Source organism: Brachypodium distachyon, chromosome 3 (assembly GCF_000005505.3).
Source record: "Brachypodium distachyon strain Bd21 chromosome 3, Brachypodium_distachyon_v3.0, whole genome shotgun sequence".
NCBI lineage: Eukaryota > Viridiplantae > Streptophyta > Magnoliopsida > Poales > Poaceae > Brachypodium > Brachypodium distachyon.
This window is the reverse complement of record NC_016133.3, coordinates 41,004,688-41,023,240: the sequence shown is the minus strand read 5'-3', so window position 1 is coordinate 41,023,240 and position 18,553 is coordinate 41,004,688. Positions and strand designations below refer to the sequence as shown.

The following is an 18,553-nucleotide window of genomic DNA, read 5'->3' as shown; positions in this document are numbered from 1 at the left end:
CTAATCAGAATGCAGTTTGGACTAACTGCATGGAAAGCACCTTTATACCTAAGCTGAAGTTTACCTTATCTCAGAAAATTCAGGCGTTAAGCTTGAACATCCAGCATTGATGCCTCACACAGCCAACCACCATATAAACATGCATATGGAAACTCATAAGATTGTGATTAGTAGTTTCAGATTGACCAGTAATCATTAATCTTGTGATGTGCTAATTTAGTGCTAAACCACTAAACCATGCAAATGTTTGGCATTTGTATTTGTTCAATTTTTCAGATAATTCTTTCCTTTTTACAGGGTAGTCTTCTTGTCTTGGACCAAACATTGCACTGATTAGTTCTCATGTAAAGTTGTTTTTCAGAAAGTACATTTTTCGAAAATGAAAACATTTATTGATTTCAGAAAGTACATATGCAATTGATATGCATGGGGGTCCTTATAAAGTCGTCTGCTTAAGTTCCTAACTAACCAGAACTGCACAAAGTCAAGAAAGCAGAAAACAACGTGACTGGGCCCTGCTACTAAAGATCAGGACTAGTGCAGATTATGCATTTCATAATTCCTAAAAACAATCGCTCTTCTGCTGAAAATAAAATCTGAAATTATCGTGTACACTTTGTACCTTCGTGTTAATCCTTATGAAAAGGAAAGAATATTATACGGTTTTTGCCCCATTTTTCGTTTAATTAATTGAGCAATTATCTTTGTCTTAATTAATGGATTGAGTTTTTCGGACTCAAGTTAAAAAAAGAGAGAATATTCTTGCGGCTGCTCTCATCCTTCTGTAGTGGGCACGGGATCATTCAAAATTTGCACAAGTTCCAGACGCTGGGACACCAGTGAGGAGTACTAAGCAGGTGATTGTGTGCACTTTGTAAAATTAATTACAGGTCAAAGATGCACCCGTGTCCAGCGTGACCGGAGCACGTAGGTGTCCATGCATGATAGGAACTGATTACCTAAGTTTACTATAAACTAGCACATGGCAAACTGATTTGCAGTGCGGCCAAGGATTCTTTCTTCTTGTTTTTGTTTCAGTTTATGATCAGAGAATCAAGACTCGAGAGTTGTATGAAACTGCCGAGTATACGGGGTCTCTGCAACTAGCATAGGCAGCATAATGATGCAATGCACCGTATAATCATCGGCTTTCTGTCTGCACGAGTCCTAGGAGACTTTGTATTAAGGGGGAGCTGGATCTCAGAAACCTGTCGAGCGATCAGCGCATTTGACATAAAGTAATGCTGTTTGCTCTGATAGCTAGGGTCAAGTAAATACAAAACGACCTCTGTGTAGAATGCCCGGTCGACTGATCTTGAGACCGGGCATGCAGGAAACAGATTCAGAGAGCTGAGGTCTGACTTTCACATGTCTGTTTTACATCAGGTCCGTAGACTACTAGACTGTAGCCTGCATATATGCTTGGTCTCGTTGTTCATGCATGTGTCGTTGGTAGATCAGTATACTTCGAGCATTGTTGTAAGCATTTGGATTTTTGCAAGTGAATCCAGCCTGTCATTTCGGCAAAATTAATAAAATGGAGTGAAAGCTTTCACAAATTTCACGACTAAAGGGTAAAACATGGCAATCCTTTTTAATGCGGTAAAAGCTCTGACAATGTGACAATTGAAAGTAAAAAAGAAGGTCACCTTAATTTTAAACCAGCAATATACTAGTAGTAGTAGGAGTCTAGGACTTGTTGGGTGCGAAAATGCAAGTGAAAAGCCTAGGCCTTTATGGAGGGGGAGGGTCGGTGGGACAGGTGATCTGAAGGGACTATCTTATGTCTTGCGTGCATGTTTCGCCAATTAACCATGCATGGGAACGATCCACGGTGACGCACGTAGCCGCTCACAAAGCAAAAAGTTCTTTCACCTTGAAATGAATCCAGGCATGTGGTGCTGACTTTGGATCTCTTCAAGTTTTTCCTGGAGGCGATTGACCAGAGTACCTCAGAGTCCAGAGAGCCGTTCAGTAACGAGTTTCAGTAATTAATCAGTTCCTTCACCTTGAATCCAAGCATGTGTGTGTGGGATGTCTCTCCAAGCAGAGGCTGGCCAAACTGCTCCACGACAAGCAGCTGTATATGTAGCGTGAACTCAGCCAATCATTGTATATTGGTTACGTGCTGCATGCATGTGTATAAATGATTCGGAAAATTGTTGTCAGCATGCACCTAACCAAACCAGAACCATGCAGGCATTACTATTGCACGGACGCAATAAGGCCAGATGATGTGTCAACACCTCTGAATTCTGGCATGCGTGCACATATGGCAGACAGCTGCAAAGCAAATAAGCAATGCGTTGCGCTCTGTTTTACTACATCATCGTTATAGCTTTGCTAGGGAGGTTGCTTCTAGATCACTGAGTGCTCGGTTTACCTGCAATTCTTCGTCAGAAGTTGCAAACTTAACTGCAGGCAGTGTGTATTTCCGAAATACCTGAAATTTCGGCCATTTGGGTGAGCACCGAGAATCTGTTCGAAACGAAATTCAAAACACATGTGAAATGAAAGGTGTGGGAGGTCAACACTTGGATAATATACCATTAATCGCATAGCAGCCTTTGGTTAAGCACAAAGACCACAATAGCAAAACAGAGTCTTAGTCAGACTCAGATAGATGAAGCAGAGAAACAGAGAAACAATACTATTCCTCGATTCCTTCCGGCAGGACAGGAACCGTGCATGCAATCCCTCCGGCCGGCCCTTTGACTAAACACTTGTAATTCTCATTCAATTCCCTTTGCGTGCGCGGACCAGTAAGCCACGTACGTAGCCCCCCCTTCCGCACCAGAAACCGGCTCCAAATTAGCACTAGAAAAGGCAGATGGATCCACATATATCCAGACAAAACCCACAACTAGGGGGACAAAGATATCACACGCACCACCGAGGGTCCAACCCGGTATAAAAGCGAGCAGCACCTGCCCTCCCGGTGGCTCAGCCGATCAGCTCGCCGTTGAGTTGGCATTGACAATGGGGAGGTCTCCTTGCTGCGCCGACGAGGGCGGCGTGCTGAAGAAGGGGCCCTGGACGCCGGAGGAGGACGAGAAGCTGCTCCGGTACGTCCAGGGCCACGGCCATGGCAGCTGGAGGAACCTCCCCAGGCTCGCCGGTACGTATATATATACAGAGATCATCATACGTAAATGGGCAGCCTGTGTCTGTAGTCTGTAGAAATTGGTAAGTTCTCGTGTTAATGATCCCTTCTGAAATTGGAATGGCAGGGCTGAACAGGTGTGGGAAGAGCTGCAGGCTGCGGTGGACAAACTACCTCCGGCCGGACATCAAGAGGGGCAAGTTCTCGCAGGACGAGGAGAACACCATCCTGCACCTCCACTCCATCCTCGGCAACAAGTGGTCGGCGATGGCGACGCAGCTGCCGGGGCGGACGGACAACGAGATCAAGAACTACTGGAACACCCACCTGAAGAAGCGGCTCATCCGGAACGGCTTCGACCCCATGACGCACCGCCCCAGGACCGACTTCTTCGCCTTCGACGCCCTCCCGCAGCTCCTCGCCCTCGCCGCCCTCCACCAACAGCACCAACAGCAGCTCGACCCAGCTTCGGCGCAGATGCAGGGCACCGGCAACGCCAACACCGACATGGCCGTGCTGCAGCAGGCCGCCAAGCTCCAGTACCTCCAATGCCTCCTCCAGTCCATCTCCTCAACGACGACCTCCAGCGCCGCCCCCGTGTCCTCCGTCGTCGATGTCGCGGCAATATCTCTCGGTGGCGCGCCCGCGGTTTCCGAGGCGCCGGTTACTGTCACTATCAGCGAGGAAGCTGCTCGTGACCACCAAGAAGGCCTCCTGCTAAGCTCTGACTTGGAATTGGAAATGAACTACAGCTGCCACGGCGGCGGCTCGCTGTCGTCGCTGCCTCCGCTCGCGGATTTCTCTGACGGCACAGTGGATGACGGGCGGTGCAGCGCGACGGCATCGTCCGGCTTCGGTGACGGCGCCGGCGGTGGGAGCAGCCCGCTCACTTGGCCGGAGTTCTTCTTCCCCGACGACGACCCCTTCGTCGTCACTGATTTCCTCTGACCTGGTGTAACATAACATACTGTACGCTACACATGCATGTGTGTGTGCTTTGTATACATACGCTTATCTATCTCGTACAGATACGTATGCACATGCTGCATGTGCATAAAGTCGTCACCAAAGGATGCAGTTGTCTTGGAGGACTAGCTAGCTCTAGCCAGCCAGAGAGGAGTATGACTTCTTTTTTTCTTTGTGAGAATAATAATATATGTATGTAAAACAGATTATGTGAGTCTGTTGTGGATGGATGTACATAATATTGAGTGAGCCAATCCAAAGTTTTGAAAAAACAAACGTGTATGCAATGCATGATACAACATGGAAACCTCCAAAACTTCATAAAAAATATTTAATTTCGTGACATACACAAGACATATTTGGTTAAGCAACCTACAAGGCAATACTGTTCAATTATATCTATTGTTTTGCAAGTAACAATTTGTCATCTTTCCGTATCAGATTTTTGCAGGCTCACATTTCACGGTTGAGCTAAGTTAAAGACCTACCATCTTTGTTTCTTAATATAAGATGTTTTGCCTTTGTCCTAAGTAAAATTTATTTAAGTTGGACGAATTTGTAGAAAATAGACAGATACTTATAATATCAAAATAATTATATTACGAAGATATACATAAGAGGTTCTAATTCTTTCATAAAGAGCCCAAGCTAGTCATAATTCTTTGAAACTGCACGTTTTAGTACTACTTGTTTCAAAGTGGTTCAACTCAGGTCCTAAGGTGGCTCCGGCGCATGCCTCCTGCCGACGTGGCTATTTGGGCCCACATGTCAGGTGACTGCGTGGATATTTTTTCTTGCAAACCCCCCCCCCCCCCTTCCCTTCTTCTATCCTCTCCTTAGGACCTGAGATGAACTCACTTATGAAAACAAATAAGACTAACATTCAGTTTCAAAAAATTATGACTAACTTGAAACTTTTACGAAAGAATTATGACCTCTTATGCATTTTACTCTGGATTTAATGGCACTAATTCGAATTTCTAGATATCAGTATGTTTTTCCTGTAAACTTGATCGAACTTTAAGAAATGTGACATAAGATAAAGTTAGAACATCTTCTATTGTTATATTTAGCAACGCGGGAGTATTAAACAATTTTCTGAAATCTTTGTTGTGTGCACCCGTGCACATGCCAAATACTTTGTGATTTCCTGCGCACTGCATGCATGGTCGACAATCTACTTTGTGCCCAGCTAAATGATGTGAGCATTGACGAGACAAAAGGAGAGGTTACTCTCTTGGGCCTAGCTTGATTGTTGGCGACCAAACCTCCTAACAACGAGACTCCAATATGTGTAACGTGATTGTACGTCAAAACATAAAAGTGTGGATTCTTTTTAAAACAATAATGAGAATAAGTGGCTATCCTTTTGCATATTCTTCCTGGAGAGCAGGTACCACTGCTCACTAAAGCTAATTAAAAGAATCAGCCTGTAATTGTCGAGAATTCTCACATGTCGGCAGTGTTGACATCGTTGAACCAGAAGCCAGGACACGTGGCATGTGCGTAAGCTTTATTCTTGCGACATCTGCTTTCATGCAGGTTTCATCGATTTCAGGCAGTTGTAAAGGAAGACTTTGAAATTTGAATATACTCCGTAGATTTTTTGTCATTTATTACTACGTAATTTTTCATGGCGGCCCAAATTGGCCCATCAAATGATACCTAACCGTTGCATTGGATTATCGTCTATCAGAGAGCCTTCCGTAGGCCCATTCCGCAACTAGAAATGAGAGGGAGAAAAATTACAACCGGCTGTCGATAAGATTTTCCTCACCGAGCCCCCCGTGCAGTTCTCTCTCCCCACCCCGACTCACTCCACCTGCTCCCGTCCCCGTCGCCCGGGGAGCCGGAGACCTAAACCCTAGGCCTCGCCGTCGTCGGCAGAGGAGGCGGCGGCGCGATGTCGCACTTCGGGAGGGCGGGCCCGCCGGACATCCGCGACACCTTCTCGCTCCTCGTCCTCAACATTAGCTTCCGTGAGGAAACCCTAACCCTAGCCTAAACCCTGTCCCGCGAGGCGTTCGCTCTCTCTAATCGCATCCTCGCCCTTTCCTTCGCAGGAACCACGGCCGACGACCTCTACCCGCTCTTCGACCGCTACGGCAAGGTCGTCGACGTCTTCATACCGAGGGATCGGAGGTGAGAAGGGAGCCGCGGGACCCTGAGCGTTTCTGTATTTTTTGTTTCAGTATTCGATGGGCGTGTTCTGAAATTTTATGGTTGATTTCAAGGACTGGAGACTCGAGGGGTTTCGCGTTTGTGCGGTACAAATACGCTGATGAGGCTCAGAAGGCTGTAGATCGGCTTGATGGTGGGTATCCGTTTATCTGCTTACAAATATGGGGCCCTTTTTTGGGGCGGATCGGTTCTGATTTTGTTGTGCAGGACGTAATGTGGATGGCAGGAACATCATGGTGCAGTTTGCCAAGTATGGCCCTAATGCGGAGCCAATGTGAGTGGGACTCTTGCGAGCATTTTGCATACCTCATAACTTGTGTATTGGTAGGTACTTATATTGTGAACATAACTATCAGGTTGCATGTCTCGTTTGTTTGGGATGTCGAAAATTTATCTTGATATGATTGCATGTTTATTGGTTGCTGTGTTATCGTGTATTGGCCTTGAAGTTTGTCATATTTTTATTTAACTACTATCTTACCGAAGCAATTTTTATTTTGATTTTCTGTTGTAAAAAGACGAGTTGAACAGATGGAGTATATTTGTAGATTGTGAATCTGAATGTTTAGAGTTTCATGGGCCATCATCTAGAAGTACAAATAGGCAAGGTTAAAAAAGGGAGAACGCTGCCCATTTCTGTACATTAACTAACACAGATGGAGTATATTTGTAGATTGTGAATCTGAATGTTTAGAGTTTCATGGGCCATCATCTAGAAGTACAAATAGGCAAGGTTAAAAAAGGGAGAACTCTGCCCATTTCTGTACAAACAGGCTGGTTTGTAAGTACTTTTAAGACCTTTGTTCTATGATATTACATCTTGAAACTGTGTGTTCTAGTGAGTCGATCCAGGGACTAGCACTGTAAGCACAGAGATCTGACTCTTTATGGGCCGGATCGCTCAGCCAAGATCCCTTGAAGCCCTGACCTCTCCTTCAAGCTCCAGCATCACAGCAACTGTGCTCTTGAGTTTTCCATCTACTGCAGCTCCCCATTTCCTCTAATGCTCTCTGTAAAATCACCCTGTTACTAGGCTCGACTTGGGTCGATTAGACCAGTCTCCTAGTCTGTCGGGGGGCGACTCGACTCGACTTGGTGACTCAAAAACCATGGCATTGATGTTGCCTACCGTGCTGCTAGCTGTGGGCATTTAATTTTTACTGCATGTGGATCCCTCTGGCACCTCATTCCATGCACATCTCCCTTCTCACCTGTCTTGGTATTAGCAAAAAAAGCCACCCGCCTTATATAATGGAAAGGAGGTAGTAGTTGATTAACCAATGTCAAAGCATTAGTTGTGACGTGCATCTGATTAGACGAGACCTATCTGCCTGGCAGAACATTAAAATTCTGCTCGTATAACATCCATGGATTGTAGCCCCGCACTTAACAGTTAAAAAAATATCATTACCGACACTTATTTGCATTCAGTCTCATATACTAAGCTTCATTACGCTATAGGATATCATTCTTGTCTTTTGTTTTGTCACTGGGTCCTGCTTGTAAGGCTGTAATACTCTTCATTTTAGTCTTGCCAAACTAATGTAAATTGGATTGCAATAGTTTTCTTCAATTCTGCCATGTTTTAATTTCTGTAGCCGTAAAGGAAGGGTCATCGAGGAGGTCGAGAAATTGCACGACAGGTCAAGAAGCCGTAGCCCTAGGCCAAGGTAAAACTTAGTTCCTTATACATTACTGTTGGAGTTTACAGACATTTTAAAAATGCAATGTTCTAAGTATTTTCTACCTTGTTCTAATGATGGAATGCACTCCTAGACATGTTCCTGGTTATGTATTCTGAACATTTATGATCATAAAAAAAATGCTTGTCTTCATAAGCACCACTACTGCAGATTGCAGACCAGCTTCTTTTCTAGTCTAGTCTAGCACTGACTGTTTCTTGTCATGGTAAGTCTTAGCAGTCCAGGCAATCATAATGTATTATTGCTCCAATCAGGCACAAAGATGACCGCAGAGACAGAGATCATAAGAGGCGCAGTCGAAGCAGGAGCAGAGAAAGGCATGGGCGTGACAAGGAGAGAGCACATCGCCGTCACAGTCGAAGCCCAAGCCGAAGTTCAAGTCCTGACTATAAAAACCGTCGTAGAGCAAGGGATGATGATAAGCGCAGGAGCAAGAGCAGGAGTCGAAGCCGCTCATACCATAGGTGCTTATACACGTTTTCACATTTCCATTTTGGCATTTTCTAATCATGGTTTATGGTTTATGTTTCATACTAATTATTCTTTTCTGCCAGTGCTTCACCTGCTCGGCGCAGTGTCAGCCCTCGCAAGAGCCCAGCATCACGCAGGAGCCCTGCACCACACAGCAGGAGCCCATCACCCCGCAAGAGCCCTGCACCACACAGCAGGAACCCATCACCCCGCAAGAGGAGCCCTGCACCACACAGCAGGAGCCCATCACCCCGCAAGAGGAGCCCTGCACCACACAGCAGGAGCCCAGCACCACGCAAGAGGAGCCCTACACCACACAGCAGGAGCCCAACACCACCCAAGAGCCCCTTAGATGGAAGTCCCAAAAAGCAGACGAATGGAAAAGGTTCACCTCCTTCACGCAGTGTTTCACCATCACCTAGGCGTTCTAGCTCTCGTAGCCCAGGCAGTGATGGCAAGGTAAGGTTGAGGTTCTACTGCTGGTTATATATGGTGTTTCTCCTTTCCATTGTTCAAGCATCTAACTTCTTCAAACAAACAATCTATTGTCAGGAGTAAAGCTACTGGTCCAGTGATGCCTGTCTCCCCAGAACAGTCTTTGAAGGGACTACCAAAATTTGGCTGAGCATGATGGGAGTAGCACTGAACTCCTATTCAAGGTTGCTAGTTCTTTGTGGTTTCTAGATGTGTTTTCCAGTACTGTCACAATTACACTGTTGGTTGTATTCGACCTGTCATGCTTTTCTTCTTGATACTGTCATATTAACCTTGTCAGAACGTTTGTGCATTTTTTAGCTACTGTTCGTGAGATGGGTTGCAGTTTACTGCTAGAATGGTATTGCACAGGATCGGTCATGGTGGATGATGTCCTAGCTGTTAAGTCATCATTGTTGATGCTCGCGATGGTGCTGCTGATAATTTTGGTGATGTTCCTGATGCAGATTGCAGTCAGATGTCGATATTGATACTGATGCTGTTGACAATGACTGCTGACCAGGGATGATGGCTTGACACAATCCTTTTCCCTTCTTTTAATGCTTACATCCTTGTTCAACAGGTCCTAATCAAATCATGAAAAAACCATACAGGTCTAATGATTGGCAAGAGTATACTAGCAGAGCAATGTTTCCTCGATAGTGGTTTTGTTTCTGCCAGGCAGGTTTAGTAGGTGCGATATTATTCCTGTCATCCTGTGTGGCGAGAGTTGTGCAATAGTGGTCAACTGATGCTTTCTTGATAGTGTAGCACATTTGTAGTTGTGTGAGTTGTGCAATAGTGCTCCGATGTTGCTTCACATTGTAGCGCATATGTAGTTGTGTTTGTAGTGGTGTACTTGGTGGGAGGGTGTAGCACACGAAAACTCGACTCAGCTCGTGTAGCACATTTGTATTGTAGACTGCTCGGCATTTCTGTTTTTCTACAGGGTTTACCCAGTCATTAACATGGGAGAACTCGTTTGTATTTTAGTCCCTCGTTTTTAATCTTTGCCAATATATTAGTGGCATGCTGGAGAACTCGTTCCGCAGCTGGCATGCGACATGTGCGTTAACATGGATTCTCAAAGCAAAATATGCTTTATATTTTAGTTCGAAAGAGTATCTCGCTACTCTGAAACACATGTAGAAGAAATATGGGTGCACAATCAGCTATAGAAAAAAGGGATCATCCAAAACATTATTTATCAGGCTGTCATCATACATCAGCTGGAAGTTGGTCACGGCAAAATAATGTTCAGCCTTCAGCGGCATGGGAGGGGCTTGGTGATGACGGGACCTCCAGCGTCATTATAGCAGGATAAGTCAGTATAAGTAGTTAGGTAGACAAAAGGCCAGATTGAAGCAGCACCCATGAACCGTACATTTGGTCGTAGGATGTGACAAGGTAAATCAAGGTCACTAGTACGGTAATGCCTCACTAGAAATGAGAGAGAGAAGAACTACCATCTCGCAGTAGTTGAATCTGCAATGGGCATCCGAGGCATTTCACATCACATATCTGAATCTGCAATGGACACCTGCCACCAGCCCACTGCCGTGGAGCCCCACCCATGGCTTTCATCTCCGTTACCTGTAGTACTGATCTAGAACACAAAGCTTCATGAAGACATGAATTATTCAGCTAGGTACTCCTCGGGTAGCTTTTCACTATCTCATCAGCTCTATCAGATACGGCATCAGAAACAGTGTGTAGCCTTTGCCTGGTCTGAAAATGATGGATTGACTGTTGCCTCGAACTCATCCTCGCCCTCAAAAGCAAGGAGTTGGCCATCACGCCGACCGAACTGAAACCCATTAGAGCTCCAGCTATCGATGGGGTCAGTATCGTACCAGTCGCTGGCAGCAATGCACCAGCAGCAATGGGTAGCCCAACCTGCAAAATACTTTATTATATGAGGTCTTGCAAGCAGAATTCAGAACTGGTGTATACCTCTGGCAGTTGACAACTCAGGAATCAGGAAACAGCAAATTACACAACTTTAGTACAAAGAACACTGTTGAACTTCTCTGTGTTATTTCTATTTCTATAGTTTCAAATAGGTAAAACAAGGAGGCCATTTTTCACTTTTAGTTTGGTCCAAGGAAACACAAAGAAGTCATGGAAGAGGTGACGTACAATGTTATACAGAAACGCCCACCAAAGATTTTGCTTCACTGTTCTCATGGTTTCTTTACTCAACTCTAAAGCATCTACAAGCTGCATCAAAGAACCATCGCAGAAGTTTATGAGCAAAATGAAGGATGGTACTGGCAGGGAGAAAGAAAGTAAATAAGTTTAGCAAGATTATCGGGTATGTACAAACAGTGAGTAGCCGACTCCAAACTGTTGAGTAAAATTACCTGGGATAACCTATTGCCCATAAGGACAACTGAAGATACATCACTAGCCGCACCAACACCTCCACCCATTGCAATCCCAACATCAGCTAAAGCTAATGCTGCAGCATCATTGATGCCATCACCAACCATGGCGACTAACTTGTGCTCTTTCTGAAGTTCAGATATGAACTTCTTTTTCTCATGAGGTTTAACTTCAGAAATCACCTGAAAACCATTCGATTTATGCACACAAACAAGCAAATCATCGTAACAAAGAATAAATAATCATGGTAACAAAAGAAATCCTAATGAACCAATTTGCAGGAACTATTTTTTTATGGATCTTCCAATCTTTTTAGAAAACCAGGTTAGGCTGCCTTTTGTGCTTGAATTGGTTTCAACAAAATGGATCTTTATGTTCACTTATTAGTTAGCCTGCTGCCACCATTTTCGAGGTTACTATACACTACTATCTCCATTTTTTTTAATTAAGTAAAAATGAGAAGAGTATATGTTTGCTCATCGCTGAAAAAAAAAATAAGCCAAGTGCCTGGACATGAGAAATTGGTAATGCCAAATGAAAAATTTACATATTAAAGCCATCTAGTTTGCTGTAAGATTTCCGTGCATAATCAAAACCACAGATGTATGGAATCTATTAGCTGAAAAGCTACATGAAGGCATAGCTTGATGACAAATCTTTAGTTTATTTTTCCTCGTGAAAAGTGGAATCAGGGTGTTTTAACCTCTGATTCTGAAAATAATAATAGGGTAATTCATTTTTTCAGCTATAAAAGGCAGTAAACTTCTGCAGATTAGGCTTCTGAAATTAATGGAAAAGCATCACCTCCAGTCCATCTTATAAGATCTATAGAAATTGCATACTTGATACCTGGAGGCAGATAACAGAATAGCACCCAGAACATGTTCATTCTCGTACTTTGAGTTTATTGTTTTACCACAGAAAACTATTCAGAAGAACAAAATGTCCACATCAGCAAAGCAATATTCGATCGATTTTACCTTGTCAGCCTGAATACCAACAATTGAAGCGACATTCATAGCAGCACTTTCTTTGTCTCCAGATAACATATACACACAAATTCCTTGCTTAGTCAGGGCATCAATAACTTCATGAGAATCCTCTCTGATCTTGTCCTCGAAACAAATAAGACCAGCTAGAGTACCATCCACCGCTACATATGCAACAGACTGGCCAAAATTTTCTGCTTCGGGAAATGGGTCACGAGCAACACCATGCCTGAGACATCATAAGTTTTACTAGTGCGCAAAGTTCCATGGTGCAACATACGATTGCACAACACAAAGAGCTAGTATAATGGAGTGGAAAATAGAAAGAATACTCCAATCAGATTGTATTGCTTATAATAATGAAAATTATGTTTGTGCTTGTGACAGAATTGATAGTGGAAACAGATGGTGGCCAATCATTTTCAGTATCTTCACAAAGACTTCCCAATCAGAATTGATAGTGGAAAGACAAGACTGTCAAACTTGGCAACTTGAAAGAACGGGGCTTATTTAGCATAATTAGTTAACTACTATAAATAACTCATATACCTCCTAATCCAGTCTAATGTCCCAACCGAAACCTGCTTCTCACCAATCGTAGCCACAGCGCCGGACCCTGGTTCTTCCATAAAGGACCCATCTTTTGCCTGTGATCGTACACATGGAAAATAGCGAGCATATAAGAGCAGTCAAATATGCCACCATAATGAGTAATGAATAGTGTCATGAAACAGAAATATCACTTAGGTGGTCCCATTTTGTCACAAAAACATGATCAGACAGAAAAAACATATTAACTGTTAAGTTGGCTGGCAAAACATGTAAAGTTTACTCTTCTACTCTGGGCCAATAATGGTTATTGACTTGATGGGACTTCAGTTCACTAGACATGATTAGAATTCAGGTAAAGAAACAGTTATCCTAAAGCCTGTACAATGTGCATATCGAGGTCAGTTTATCTCAGATTTATGGTGTACATCTGCTATTGACTACCTTCATATTAAGGCAATTGGCAGCCTGGGCAGCTTCCATGATGGCTTTTCCAAGCGGGTGGTTTGTATTTGATTCCACTCCCGCAGCAAAACTCAGGACATCACCTTCTGTCCATTCATTGTTCCAGCAACCCCTGATGAGAAAAATATGGTTTATCAACGGGAAGGTCTGAGCAATAACCTTCATTGCCATAATAGAGGGTACATGATGCACTAAGTCTCATATAACAACATAAGATTTACAAACAATACATCCATGGAAATACATCGTAAATTCCAGAGTATCTCATCCTACGCACAGGTATGCTTGCAGACAATTGCAATCAAATGGGAAGTAAATAGTAACCTACTGAACTGAAAATTTATATTATAATCAAGTGTAAATTTGGAGAGTGATTAGATACAATATATACAAATTCAGAAAAGAACATAAGAACCACTTAACTTTGTATTTACATCTCCCTCGGTGTGAGAAGCTATTACTTTAGTTACTACAGGTTTTCCAATTGTCAAAGTTCCAGTCTTGTCAAACACAACGGCACCAACTTCTGAGAATTTCTCTAAAACATCCCCACCACGTAAGAGAAGTCCTCTTGTTGCACCTAATGATGTACCAACCTGGAAATATTATATATGAATAGTTGGCGATGGAATGTTTATTCAGGGAAAAGAAAGGGGGTCCTATCTTAGTTCCATACCAGCACAGCAGTGGGTGTGGCAAGCCCAAGAGCACATGGGCAAGCAATTACCTACACATTAAGATAAATATTGATAGCTGCTCAAGTAGGGTTCACCATGTACACACAGTACTGAAAATGTGCGCATATGGTAGGCAAGGAAAAAATAAATTAGAAAATAAACTTATGTTTAAAATTTGAATCCTGAATGAATCATATACTCATAAGGTGTCCCCCAATTTCATATGAAACCGACTTTTCTTCGTGTCAAGTATTTCGAATCAAGGCTAATAGCTGCATACTTGAGACAACTCCATTCAAAGAAGGTTGCAGTTTTACAATTGTCAAATGCTACTTTTAGCAAAATCTTTACCCTTCATTTAAAGTAAACAGACAGAATAAGGTTGGGAAACATGCATTCCTTGTATCATACCAGAACACTGCAAGAAAGTTGCAGAGCCAGAGACATTGCACTTCCGTGCTGGATAACAGCAGGTACAAGTTGTGAACCAAAAAGACTCCAGAACATATAAGTGGCAGCAGAAAGGGCCATAACTCCATATGTAAAGTTCCCCGCAACCTATAGTGTAACAAAAAATTGACACGTTTACCATAGTGTAAAAGTATAACTAATTAAGGTTATGGTATGGTACAGGAAAGATCTCTAAGATTTTACTAAACCTATACACAGGAATTGTCACAAAAATTACCAATGATCATCAGAAAAAGCCAGGATACAGTACAGAAGGATAAAACAAATTCCCTATGCAATAATGGCTACTACTAATAGCCTAAGGTCTTGTTTGCAAGGGTTCCTCTGGGGATCGGACTGTTTTCTGTGCAATTATGCATTCTAAGCAAGCCTTAATGGATAACGTAATCAATATTTCAAGTCACTGGGAACTTGAAACACCGCAAACATTGCAGAGTGTATGAACCAACTTAACACAACAACCTAATTGCCAAACAGGCTCAAGTGTCTACTGAACTGATATACTTTTACCAAAATTTGCTATTTTTAAGCTTGCCTAGTTCAAATAAAAGTATAGAATGAAGTTCTACTACTATTTAGTCCACACAATGGGAGCCCGTGGAACTCTTGCACTAACAGTGAACATATTATCCACATGTAAAGTGTTAAAGATTATATGCACGTGCACATAATTGCGATGGATATCGTGAAAAAAGAAAGATCAAATTCAGCATCATGCCAGATGTTAACACTAATCTCGTAGTTTTACTTGAGCTGGTCTCAGTTTCCATATGCAAAGTATACACCTTGTCGGCCAATCGTTGAACAGGGGCCTCCCTTGTCTGTGCTTCTTCCACTAAGTTTAGTATGTCAGACATTACAGTCTCACCACCAGGTCTTCTAACTTCAACTGTGAGTTTACCATTTAAGTTAATGCTTCCTGCTGACACTTCTGCCTAACAAAAGAAACAAAGAATCATCATTACATATCACACAGCATAGATGCTAATGTTAAGATATTAGGTGAGCAGAATACACCAATATCTCCAGATCAAGACAATATTAGGTGGTCTTAAAAACATACCCCTGCAATCTTTGTGACAGGCATAGGTTCACCTGTCAAACTGGACTCGTCAACTGTACTTCTTCCAGCTTTGACAGCACCATCTGCTGGAATGCGGTCCTAGACAGTGCATGAGTTAGCAAAGATTATACTGATAGGAGAACAGCATCATATATGAGCTACCATAATGGATATAACTACATAAACAGAATTCTACGTGTGTACTACTGTACAGTGTTGTACTGGTTTGCATTTGCATATAGATATAGGTATAAGTATACTCAAAGTCAACCTAGTGTAATTTCCATTTGAAATTAATACAGGTTGACCTTAGATGTACTTATATGTGAGATTCACGGGTTGCCATTTGCACCCTGTTAAAAACTATCACACCCAATGAAAAACTGCATTTGTGAATGCTATTTACTCACCCCAGGCAGCACCACAATATAGTCCCCAACAGCAAGGGTGCCACACGGGACCTCTGTGAATGATGACTGCTCAGCATCACTGTCCACCATTAAGCGTGCTTTTGATGGAAGAATATTGAGCAATCCGGTCATATCACTAGCAGCTTTTAGTTTTGCCCTCTGCTCAAGATTCTTCCCTAGAAGAACAAAAGCTATTAACATAATTGGTTCCTCAAAAAATGTCTTCCATCCCTGCAAGAAAATAAGTTGGCATAAGAAAACTACCATGGCATACTAAAGCATATATCAGGATGCGAAGTAACAGCACATAAAATGGAGCAGTTAAAGAATGAAATGGAACCTAAATCATGACTTTGCTCAACAACATCTGCAAAGTGGAACCTAAAATATGACTTTGGTTGACAACATCTGCAAAGCAGAGTCAATGATGCTGTTGAGGAAAGACCAAATTCCTGATTCTTCTGTTTTGATGTATTTGAAGTCATGAATGCAACTATGAAGCAATGAAATCTTTCCAGGAAGAAAGTACGGCCTACCAGCTTTGGAATGAAGGCTGCAACTGAGCTGACAGCAAAAGATGACAGAGCACCTAAACCAACCAGCGTATTCATGTTTGGAGACCCCTTTAATAGACTCTTTAATCCATCAAGAATTAGTCTTCGACCAGGACCAATAAATGTAAATATCGAGAGAGACAAATGGAATCCAGTGGAATGAAACAGGTGCATGAATGGTGCATTAACTCCAAAGAGGTGAGAAACATGTCCCAGCAGGCAAACAGCACATAATGCCCAAGATACAGCAAGATCCCGACCTAAAAGGGAAATCAATGTCATGTTAATTCTAAAACTGCCTCTGTTTTATCGAAAAAATATATCGAACTTGGAGAAAGCTTGTAAGATTGATGGTTACTTGTTTTTGCAAATTAACTTTACCGCTTTGTTTCAGGTGTTGAAGTTTTTCATCCATCTTCCTTTCAAAAACTTTTTGCGAACTGACTTTTGAAGAATCTGCAAATAGACCATGAACAGACATTTCCATGAGATTGGATAAACTAGCAGACGGTAAATTTCCGAGGGATTTCGGACTTAAACTAGAGGGCAAAGCGGGTAAAGAGACTAAAAAAACTATTTCATCTGTCTTGAAATTACATAGTACAATGTGAATAACAAGACTCTGACACATATCTGAAGGAAATGCAGCCCATCTTTAGCTAATACCAATATGCGACTGGACTTCTAAGCACCACTCATAGATCTCAATCCAGAAGAGGACAACTAATAGAGCTCTAAATTCTGTAACCGTGTTGTTCAGCCTGTCCTGATAACCCCAAATTGAACGGTATTATCTTAGAACCACAACACTATTTGGTCAATTGTAACTGTTTACCTCGATGGTTGGATTTGTACCCACATGTTGTCAACTGGCTGGCGAGCTTCTCACCCAACTGCAGTTTCCAATCCTGCACAGCTCGATCTTCCGGCACTGCCCACACAACTGCCATCTCAGTGGCAAGGTTAACAGTTGCCGACTGCACTTGGGGCTGCGAACACAAGCAGTGTCACTTACAAACACAGCTAGTGAACTAGTAAACACCATGCCAGGAAGCACTGGCATTTGAGCCAGTGAGACGTGCTAATTCGACCCACCTCACTCTCTAGAATGCGTTTAACGCTTGCTGCACATCCCCCACAAGACATCCCCTGCAACCAAAAGTTCAAATGGTTAACATAGCTACAGATTGTGTGCTACTAGCAGAGTGGTTGAAAACTATTCCAACAAAAGTGTGAGAAGTTCTCAGTGCGGCTTTACTTTGCCGCGGAGATAGAAGGTAGTATCCACAATTCACAAGTCATACCCCAACGTCAAGGATTATGGTGTCGGCTTCCAGCGCTGTCGCTTCCTCGGCCCCCGCCGTCCCCTGGGAAGCACGCGGCCGCTTCCACCCGTCGCCGCCTCCACCACCGCCGCCCCCACCATCGCCGTTCCCCCTGCCGCCCCCACCGCCGGGAGGACCATTCGACGCGAGAGCAGAAGCCGAGACACTCGCGAACCAGCGGCGCGGCTCTGCTCGCAGGGCCCCGCCGCGGAGCGCGAGTCGCGCGAGCGAGATGAGGAGGAGGCCCCCGGGCACGGCGATGCGCCTCTGCGCGGACGCGGCGACGACGGGGGCGGCGCGGGCGAGCGGGGTCGGCGGGAGGCGGCCGCGGCGGAGGAGGATGTGGTGCGGGGAGGAGGAGGGGAAGGGCCTGGAGCGGGACGCGATGGCCTTGGAGAGCGCGAGGAGCGGCGTGGCCGGGTCCATCCTCCGTAAGCTTCTAGAAGGGTCTAGCTAGCAGCGGCGGCAGCGGTGCGGCGGCCCGGGCATTTGCGGGGGTGCGTGCTTGCGCTGATGGGCGCGGCGTTTAGGGGCAGAGCGCTGTAGCTAAGCTGCGGCCGTGGTGGATTGGGTTGTAGCTAAGCTTAATTGTAGATCAAGAACATTTTCTAGGAACTTTGTTCTCCGATGCATGGTCAATCAAGTATGGAGTTTGACCACCGTACTGGCAAATGCATCAAAATTTACGTTCCTTTTTACCATTAAATTGACTTCATAATTCACACTGTAACATGAGAACGTGTAAACTTTTAGCTCGAGTACATGTT

The 18,553-nt window shown here is 43.7% G+C and overlaps 3 protein-coding genes across 3 annotated transcripts; 2 read left to right on the top strand and 1 right to left on the bottom strand.

Moving 5' to 3' along the window:
• The first annotated feature begins 2,947 nt into the window (after positions 1 to 2,947).
• Positions 2,948 to 4,329, top strand: LOC100843675 (transcription factor MYB93). The gene is made up of 2 exons (XM_003572269.3): positions 2,948 to 3,118; positions 3,231 to 4,329. The coding sequence occupies exons 1-2, from the start codon at positions 2,980 to 2,982 to the stop codon at positions 4,049 to 4,051; spliced, it is 960 nt and encodes a 319-aa protein (XP_003572317.1). The 5' UTR covers positions 2,948 to 2,979; the 3' UTR covers positions 4,052 to 4,329.
• A 1,500-nt stretch (positions 4,330 to 5,829) lies between these two features.
• Positions 5,830 to 9,465, top strand: LOC100824108 (serine/arginine-rich splicing factor SC35). Its single transcript, XM_010236943.3, has 8 exons — positions 5,830 to 6,048; positions 6,133 to 6,211; positions 6,304 to 6,383; positions 6,458 to 6,524; positions 7,849 to 7,920; positions 8,208 to 8,417; positions 8,508 to 8,883; positions 8,977 to 9,465. Exons 1-8 carry the CDS (start codon positions 5,973 to 5,975, stop codon positions 8,980 to 8,982), a joined length of 966 nt encoding a protein of 321 aa, XP_010235245.1. The 5' UTR covers positions 5,830 to 5,972; the 3' UTR covers positions 8,983 to 9,465.
• Positions 9,466 to 10,044: 579 nt separating this feature from the next.
• Positions 10,045 to 18,342, bottom strand: LOC100823284 (copper-transporting ATPase PAA1, chloroplastic). The gene is made up of 17 exons (XM_003574622.4): positions 17,766 to 18,342; positions 17,557 to 17,610; positions 17,297 to 17,450; positions 16,843 to 16,917; positions 16,444 to 16,721; positions 15,908 to 16,138; positions 15,498 to 15,596; positions 15,220 to 15,369; positions 14,375 to 14,521; positions 13,963 to 14,013; positions 13,710 to 13,882; positions 13,266 to 13,398; positions 12,822 to 12,919; positions 12,264 to 12,501; positions 11,262 to 11,465; positions 11,038 to 11,118; positions 10,045 to 10,794 (listed from the first exon to the last, which is right to left on the bottom strand). The coding sequence occupies exons 1-17, from the start codon at positions 18,210 to 18,212 to the stop codon at positions 10,543 to 10,545; spliced, it is 2,865 nt and encodes a 954-aa protein (XP_003574670.3). The 5' UTR covers positions 18,213 to 18,342; the 3' UTR covers positions 10,045 to 10,542.
• Positions 18,343 to 18,553: the final 211 nt, after the last annotated feature.

Coding starts and splice junctions, on each gene's coding strand:
- LOC100824108 (XM_010236943.3), top strand. CDS start 5,973: ATGTCGCACTTCGGGAGGGCGGGCCCGCCGGACATCCGCGACACCTTC. Junction 6,384..6,457: donor GGCTGTAGATCGGCTTGATG/GTGGGTATCCGT, acceptor TTTGTTGTGCAG/GACGTAATGTGGATGGCAGG. Junction 8,418..8,507: donor CGAAGCCGCTCATACCATAG/GTGCTTATACAC, acceptor CTTTTCTGCCAG/TGCTTCACCTGCTCGGCGCA.
- LOC100823284 (XM_003574622.4), bottom strand. CDS start 18,212: ATGGACCCGGCCACGCCGCTCCTCGCGCTCTCCAAGGCCATCGCGTCC. Junction 17,611..17,765: donor CCATAATCCTTGACGTTGGG/GTATGACTTGTG, acceptor TTTTGGTTGCAG/GGGATGTCTTGTGGGGGATG. Junction 17,451..17,556: donor AACGCATTCTAGAGAGTGAG/GTGGGTCGAATT, acceptor TTGTGTTCGCAG/CCCCAAGTGCAGTCGGCAAC.
- LOC100843675 (XM_003572269.3), top strand. CDS start 2,980: ATGGGGAGGTCTCCTTGCTGCGCCGACGAGGGCGGCGTGCTGAAGAAG. Junction 3,119..3,230: donor GAACCTCCCCAGGCTCGCCG/GTACGTATATAT, acceptor TTGGAATGGCAG/GGCTGAACAGGTGTGGGAAG.